The 7,672-nt window shown below is 61.1% G+C and overlaps 2 protein-coding genes across 3 annotated transcripts in view; both read left to right on the plus strand.

The window, feature by feature from the left end:
• CLTCL1 (clathrin heavy chain like 1) overlaps positions 1-2,819 on the plus strand; it is a 96,668-nt gene extending 93,849 nt beyond the window's left edge. The window contains exons 31-33 of one of the 2 annotated variants that reach the window (XM_047697159.1): positions 1,452-1,527; positions 2,027-2,066; positions 2,286-2,819. In XM_047697159.1, coding sequence (XP_047553115.1) covers positions 1,452-1,527; positions 2,027-2,046 — 96 coding nt within the window. In that variant the 3' untranslated portion in view covers positions 2,047-2,066; positions 2,286-2,819. The remainder of the gene's footprint in view (positions 1-1,451; positions 1,528-2,026; positions 2,067-2,285) is intronic. The other variant, XM_047697158.1, reaches the window with a different exon arrangement.
• Positions 2,820-3,411: 592 nt separating this feature from the next.
• Positions 3,412-6,853, plus strand: SLC25A1 (solute carrier family 25 member 1). Its single transcript, XM_047697161.1, has 9 exons — positions 3,412-3,614; positions 3,959-4,066; positions 4,231-4,330; positions 4,413-4,551; positions 5,066-5,150; positions 5,319-5,423; positions 5,629-5,744; positions 5,826-5,899; positions 6,127-6,853. The coding sequence occupies exons 1-9, from the start codon at positions 3,530-3,532 to the stop codon at positions 6,341-6,343; spliced, it is 1,029 nt and encodes a 342-aa protein (XP_047553117.1). The 5' UTR covers positions 3,412-3,529; the 3' UTR covers positions 6,344-6,853.
• The last annotated feature ends 819 nt before the right edge of the window (positions 6,854-7,672 follow it).

Raw genomic sequence — 7,672 nt, forward strand, 5'->3', positions numbered from 1 at the left:
TCATTGCCTCAGGGGTTGGGCCCTCTAAGGGGCCTCGAGGGGTAGGCAGGAGCAGACTCCCTCTCTGTGATGGATGATGGAGTTCATCCTGGTGGCCACGTCACCTTGGTCGACACTGCAGCTGCATGGCTACTTCAGAGGGCTACTTCAGAGTGGAGCAGTGTGCTTGGGCTACAGCTGCTTTCCTACTGGAAGGACCTGCTCTCTTGCCCTGGGTCCCCAGACACCTCCTGTAGCCTGGGAGGAAGGCAGGCTGCTGTCCCACATTCCTTCACCAGCACCACACCTGATGCCTGTCATGTTGGGGATAGGGTGGGCTCAATAAAGGTTTCTTAGGCAGTGGTGGGATGTGGGCTGGGGCCTAACAGACTAGACTGCTATGAGGTGGAAGGGCCCAGACGAGAAAGCCCCAGGCCCTTCCTGCCTAGAGAACCAGGCCCAGGGCCTCTTGATTCATTTGGGAAGCTTGAGGACCATCCCTCTGAGAAAAACCCACATCCCTGAACCCCCTGGCTCTCGCATTGGAGGATACAGGCCTTACTTAGACCTCAGCCTGGGTGGGAGCCAGCTGAAGGAAGAGAGTATGGATTGCAAGTCCTCTGCACTGTCTTGCTCCTTCCTCACCTCAGCTCTGGTCCCAAGGAGGGAAGGGGAGGGATGCACCGGACCAATAACAAGGCTGCTTCTGCTAGGGTTCTGGTGGCTGGCCGCCTCTCTCCCAGGCCCGAGTACACACAGGGCACATAATTTTTTCTTCTTTCTGATTCAAGTGCTTGTTTTGGTGGGGGGGGGGGGGGTCCCAGAAACACAGTTGCTATCACCTGCGCTAGCTAGCACAGTGCTATCTGCCCCTCAGGCCTCTGGCACCACCTTGTTCTGTTCCCTCCTCCTCGGTGTGTCTACTCCAGCCCATGGGTACTGCATGGGGTAGCCCGTGGTAAAGGCTTGAGGAAGAGCAAGGAGGCAGCCTGTCCTCAGATGGCTGTCACTGCCCCCATTTCTGAAGTGGCTCATCCGCCTTGCCAAGTGGGATGTCCCAGATGTCAAGTGACTGGTCTCCTCAGGAGGGGTGGGCAGCCTGGACTAGCTAGATTTAGGAAGTGTTATGTCGTCCTGGAGGTGCTCCTGTATGCAGAGGAGGGCCCAGCCCTGTGAGCTATGATGCACGTGCACCATGTAGTCAGCGGCCACTGCTGTGGTGGAACAGCGGCGGGAGGGGGGGGTTGTCATTAGGGCCCCCCTGGGCACTCCATGTCCCCCCAGTTATAGAGGCTTCACCTTCCTGCAGAGCAGGGCAGTAGTCACTGTGGGTACAGTGTCTGCCGTCCAGCCATCCCCACTTGACTTTTCTGGAGGCTGTGCTTGCTGCCTCTTGGCCCCACACTCACCTTCTGGCCCAGACTGAACGCAGCCTGTCAGGTGGGTACTCGAGTGCTCGCACCTCTTTGCAGGTAGACAGACTGGACGCTTCGGAGAGCCTGCGCAAGCGAGAGGAGCATGTGGCAGAGCCCGCCCCTCTCCTGTTCGGTAGGTGGCACCCCACTGCCCCTAGCGAGGGGAGTCCTTCCTTGGCTGGGCTTCAGATCAGAGAGGGAATGGGCAGGGTGGGGGACAGAAGGGCCACAATGGCTGCCGGGTGTGGAGAAGGTCAGTATCTAAGAATGTTGAGGTGCGGCCATTGTCCTCCCTTTCCTGAGGGTCCCTGCCTTCTGTGAGGGTGCCCCTGCCTGCTCCGTGTGCCTAGCCGCTGCCCAACTCTGAGCTGCTGCTGTGTGCTGCTCTGCCTGCTCTTAGGCAGCGAGGCTGCTGCTGACTTGGACTTGAGAGCCTGCCTGAATGGCCTGGCGGTTGAACAGATTAGCTGGTGTCCTCTGCACTGAAAGGCTGTGGGTTCTGGAGTGTGTTGCGGTACTAACAAAGGCCTGAGGGTGTGGTGTGAGCACGCAGCACGTCTCCCACCACTGTGTCCTCTTCAGGGTCATTGTCCTTCCTACCACCACCATTAATGTCAATCTGGTTTTTTTAGATTTTGATGGGCATGATTGAGACCCAGCCAGTTGAGCTAAGTAAGTGTCCCATTTTGGGACTAGCTTACCCCCTAGCCTGGCCAGCCTCTGTAGCTGGCCCCACAGCAGCAACTCGCACTGCCCTTGTCCCCAGGCCCCTCTTCTCCAGTGCCTGAGCTTTGGGCGGTCAGGGCTGGTCTTCGACCCTGCTCCTTGGGCCCCTGGCCACTCGGGGGCAGCAGGAACTCTGCTCACCTCCTTCTGCTTCTCCCTTTGCAGGCCAGCAGCTGATGCTGACAGCAGGCCCTGGGGCAGGCCCTGCCCCTGCTGGCTTCCCCTATGGATATGCTGCTGCACCTGCCTTCGCCCAGCCTCCTGTGTACGGCTTCAGCGTGTAGTGGGCGCTCAGTGGCAACACACCTCTATGGGGATAACCTCAAGGAGCGTGTCACCCCGAAAGCACAGAGGACCCTGATGGGAGGCAGGGACACCTGGACATTATTTATTTTGGTTGAGGCCCGGTGATCGCAGCCTCTAAGCCATCCCCAAACCAGGGGAGGCCAGGGTGGCCACTGACTGCCCAAGAAGAACAGCTCTGGTGGACTTCTGCCTCCTGGCTCTCTGACTGGAGCCAGGCATTCCTGGGAAGTTCTCTGCAGGGATTCCCCGCCCTTAGTGGGAGGGGCGACCAGCTTTCCCTCTGCACGGGCGGAGCTGCCCCCTCCAGGCCGCTTTGCAGACGCAACTGAAAGGACCTTCTAACCTGGCCCTGGGCCTCCTACCGATCATGAATATTAAAGTCGGTTTATCAAGGCAAAGCTTCCCTGCTTGATGCTGGTGTGGGTAGTAGGGGACAAAAGATTTGCTGGGGCCTCTTTGGGATGTGGGTCCAGGGAGGAAGCTGCCTAGAGGGAGATAGCCAGGGGTTATTGGGGATCTTTTCCTGCGTGCTCAGCATGAAGCTCTAAATACCTAACTGGGAATGGTAGCCGCACAACCCGTTGGGTTTCGGAATGCCAAACCCTCAAATATCAGGGATGGGACGTGCCCCATGTGCCCCATGGGGGAGGGAGTGGTCTGCACATCTCTCCAACCCCGATCTTCGGGGCTCCGGTCGCTCAGGCAGACGCCACGACCATGAGACCTGCTCCTTCCCGTGCCGGATTCTGCCTGATGCCGGGGCGGGTTTTAGAAACTGCACCTTGACCCACAGATCCAGGCCCGGGCACAGTGCCGCCTCCCAAGGACCCTGGGCTCGGTCATTGGCTGGGCTATCGGCCCCGCCCCGACGCCTGCCTCGTTTGCCCCGCCCCGGCCTCAGTTTCCCGGCCGGCGCGGGGCGGGGCGGGGGCGGGGCCCGCCTCGGACCACGCGGGGCGGAGCCTGGGAGCTGACGCGACCGCCCCGCCCCCCGGGCCATAACCGGCTGCCGCCGCCGCCGCCGCCGCCGCCGCGGACCGAGCGCGGAGAGCAGGAGGTTCGGACCCGAGGTCGACGCCGGGCGCCCCGCCTCCTCGCCTGCCATGGCCGCTCCCCGCGCTCTGGCGGCCGCCGCGCCCGCGTCCGGAAAGGCCAAACTGACGCACCCGGGGAAGGCGATCCTGGCAGGTGGGCCCCTCCGGGACATGAACCCCCAGTCTGCCCCCTCTGTTGGCCCCACCGCGCTTCCGGGTGGGCTTGGGACGCCGAGGCCCCGCCCCACTTCCGGGTCGGACCGGGGGGCGCGGCCCCGGTCCCTAGCCAGCGCGTGGGGGATCGCACTGCTCGTTGCCCCTCCGCGCCTAGCCAGGACTACGACGTGGGCGGGGCAGGGGACGCTGCCCGGCCTCCCCTACACCAATGGAGTGGGACAAAGTCCGGGGCGGGGGAGGGGCCGGTGTGCCGGCGGCGGCCGGCGGGACGACCCGGCCGCGGGGCGGTGGTCTCAGAGTCCCGGTCCCTGGTCCCCTCAGGCGGCCTGGCGGGCGGCATCGAAATTTGCATCACCTTCCCCACCGAGTACGTGAAGACACAGTTGCAGCTGGACGAGCGCTCACACCCTCCGCGGTACCGGGGCATTGGTGAGTAGGGGGCTGCCCTTGGCGGGGCGGCACGCCACAGAGGGCCGGCACCCAGAGGACACGGCCGGACCCTGCACTCGGGGAGCAGCCTTGGTGGGCTGCGGGGAACTGCGGGGGGGCGGATCTCTAGGGCGGCTGGGGTCGCTGAACGCCCCCTCATCCAGGGGACTGCGTGCGGCAGACGGTCAGCAGCCATGGCGTCCTGGGCCTGTACCGAGGCCTCAGCTCCCTGCTCTACGGCTCCATCCCTAAAGCGGCGGTCAGGTGAGGTGGGCTTGGGTGGGTGGCCGTGGGAGGGCATCCGCGGGGGCTGCAGCCCTTCTCACCCCACTGCCTGGCGTTCCAGGTTCGGGATGTTTGAGTTCCTCAGCAACCACATGCGAGATCCCCAGGGACGCCTGGACAGCACTCGGGGACTGCTGTGTGGCCTGGGTGCCGGCGTGGCAGAAGCCGTGGTTGTCGTGTGCCCCATGGAGACCATAAAGGTGGGGAGGGTCCAGTTGGGGGAGGCTGTGCAGAGGGGTGCTAGGGTGGCTGGGGTCATCCTGCTTTTGTGCTCCATGGAGACCAGGGAGGTGGAGAGGGTCCTGCTGGAACAGGACAGGGTATGCAGGGGGAACTGCCTGGGGGGCTGGGTACAGGAAGTGTGCAGAAAGGACCTCCTCTGGAGACTGGACTCTGTCCTAAAGGCATGGGAAAACTGACTGTTGGGGTTTTTTTAAAAAACACTTTTATAAACAGAAAACATAACGTGTTTCTTGCCTAAGCTGTGGGAAATAACCAGCAAACATAACTGCAGCAACTCTTTGGTAAGGCCAGCCCTCCTGCTTGCTGGGGCCTTGTGTCTCATGGTGGCCTCGGGGAGCTCTCTTTCCAGGTGAAGAGCTGCATCTCCAACCCTGATCTGATCTTTATGAGCCCTGGGACTGGGAGCCAAAGGGCCAAGTGTGCCCTTCCAGGGGCATCCTGGGAGTTAGGGCCTTTGCTTTCCTTTCACAGGTGAAGTTCATCCATGACCAGACCTCCCCCAACCCCAAGTATAGAGGATTCTTCCACGGGGTCAGAGAGATTGTTCGAGAACAAGGTAAGCCATAATACCTTCCTTCTCAGGTAGGGCCAGGGACCTAGGCCAGGCTGGCCTGAACTTCCGCTTCCTGCTTTGGTGCTCTGGTGTGCCACTCGCCCTGCTCCCCATTCCCCAGCTGAGGCCTGGAAGGCACCAGTATGACTCCCGTGCCTGCTGACTCCCCAGGGCTGAAGGGGACCTACCAGGGCCTCACAGCCACCGTGCTGAAGCAGGGATCTAACCAGGCCATCCGCTTCTTCGTCATGACCTCCCTGAGAAACTGGTACAGAGGTATGTATCTGTTGTGTCTGCAGCCCCAAGACCCTACCTCCAACCACTCTGGGTTACCCTCCTCCTCTTCAATCTTCCCTGCCAGGACCTGGCCTCCTGGGGCCCCCACATTCTTAGGCTATGGTCCATGCTCCTCCCCAGCCCTGAAGAGCCCTCCCCTTTGCCTTCCCATCATTTTCTGATTGCAACTCCCACCCACATCCAGGGGACAACCCCAACAAGCCCATGAACCCACTGATCACTGGAGTGTTTGGAGCTGTCGCTGGTGCAGCCAGTGTCTTCGGGAACACTCCTCTGGATGTGATCAAGACCCGGATGCAGGTGGGGCTGAGGCCAGGAAGAGGGTAGGGAGTCTATGACAGGGCTAGCTGCTGAACCCTGTGGCATGATGCTATCCTGCAGGGCTTGGAGGCGCACAAATACCGGAATACGTGGGACTGTGGCTTGCAGATCCTGAGGAATGAGGGGCTCAAAGCGTGAGTGGGGGAGGGACAGGGCTGTGGTCCCCACCCTAGGCCCTCCCAAGCCTTCTACCTGGACCTCACCCCATACCCGCTGCCAGCCCCAGGCTATCCCTCAGGGGGAGTCCTTACCTTTAGGTTCCTGTCCTCTGTCCCTCCGATCCCTGGACCCACTCTCACTGTCCAGAGACACTGTTCTTCATCTGCCTTCTCTCCTCCTACCTCTCCCCCCACAACCCCAGATTCTACAAGGGCACCATCCCCCGCCTGGGCCGGGTCTGCCTGGACGTGGCCATCGTATTTGTCATCTACGATGAAGTGGTGAAGCTACTCAACAAGTGTGGAAGACAGACTGAGTCCCCGAGGGTTCTGCATGGGGGTTGCCCCCAGGTGCCTCCAGACCAGTCCCCACTGCCCTCTTTCACGATGCTAGTGCAGTCGTGCAAAAGGCCCCTTTAACCCTGTCCTTGCACTCCTGGCCTGGTCTGTCCCCTGTAGCCATTGAGGTCCACATGTCCATTGTGCCGTGTGTCCCGTGGTGTGTATGACACCACCATTGTGTCCATGTGTCCGGCCAAAGCTGGGTGTCCCTCTGGGGCCTGTGAATCTGTGCCCACTTGTCCATGTGCTTACTCATGAGCCGTGTGCCTGTGTTTCATGTTCCGTGTCATGTGACCTTGTGCCCCACTTCCCGGGGTGCCCATGTGGCTTGGGTCCACGGCCCTGTAGCCATGGCCCGGTCCCAGCCCGGTGCCTTCCACCCTGGGCAGCAGGGGCACTGGCCCCGGCCTACCACAGCTGCCTCCGGGCCTCAGCCTGGCCTCACCGCATTCCAGGGGCTACGTGCCCCCTGCTTCTCCCGCCACTGGCCTTAACTGGCCCTTGGGCCCTCCCTCCGCCCGGGACAGGGTGGCACCCGCCACTCTCAGGACCACCCTCCCATGGCAGAATAAACCGGATCCTGTCGCAGCCTCCTGTCCCTGTGTGGGCCCATCTGTGAGTGGATAATGAGTGTCCATGCCTCTGCAAAGAGCAGGCCCACCCCCTCACCAGAGGATGCTGGCAGGGGAATGAGGAAGCAGAGCATTAGGCAGGCTGGTGGGTGAGCCAGCTGTGACCACAGCATCAGCCCCCAAGAGGCCTGGCACCATTACACCAAGGAACATTTGGACTGTGTCCAGGCCGTGCTCATAGCCTGTGAGCAAGGTTCTGCAGGGTCAGCTGGTGGACATGCCTTCAGGGTCACCTGGCAGGCAGCACTGAGTGGACAAAGTGCAGAACTGCCCCATCCCAGGGGTTGGGCCTGGGAGACAGTGCTCCAGAGCCTTGACTGACCCTCTGCCTGTGGCCCAGCTTAACTTTTTTTTTTTTATTTATTTATTTTATTTATTTATTTGACAGACAGAGATCACAAGTAGGTAGAGAGGCAGTCAGAGAGAGAGGGAGAAAGCAGGCTCCCTGCCGAGCAGAGAGCCCAATGTGGGGCTCGATCCCAGGACCCTGAGATCATGACCTGAGCCGAAGTCAGAGGCTTAACCCACTGAGCCACCCAGGCACCCCCCAGCTTAACTTCTTATTCCTCACAGTTTCTCTGTGGTCTAATGTGGGGAAGTACTGTGGGGCATCCAATTTCTGAGGCTCTGAGCAGGGGCCCTTTGCTCCCTCCTTTACCCTGGTCAAGAGGCAGCTTTCCTGCTAGGGTAGAAGTACCTGTCCGGGGCCCCAGGGCCCATCCCCCCCAGATCAGGAGCTGGGAACCATAACCTGGGGCCAAAGTGGAAGAGTCCT

This window comes from Lutra lutra, chromosome 12 (genome assembly GCF_902655055.1).
Source record: "Lutra lutra chromosome 12, mLutLut1.2, whole genome shotgun sequence".
NCBI lineage: Eukaryota > Metazoa > Chordata > Mammalia > Carnivora > Mustelidae > Lutra > Lutra lutra.

Coding starts and splice junctions, on each gene's coding strand:
- SLC25A1 (XM_047697161.1), top strand. CDS start 3,530: ATGGCCGCTCCCCGCGCTCTGGCGGCCGCCGCGCCCGCGTCCGGAAAG. Junction 3,615..3,958: donor GGGGAAGGCGATCCTGGCAG/GTGGGCCCCTCC, acceptor TGGTCCCCTCAG/GCGGCCTGGCGGGCGGCATC. Junction 5,424..5,628: donor CCTGAGAAACTGGTACAGAG/GTATGTATCTGT, acceptor ACCCACATCCAG/GGGACAACCCCAACAAGCCC.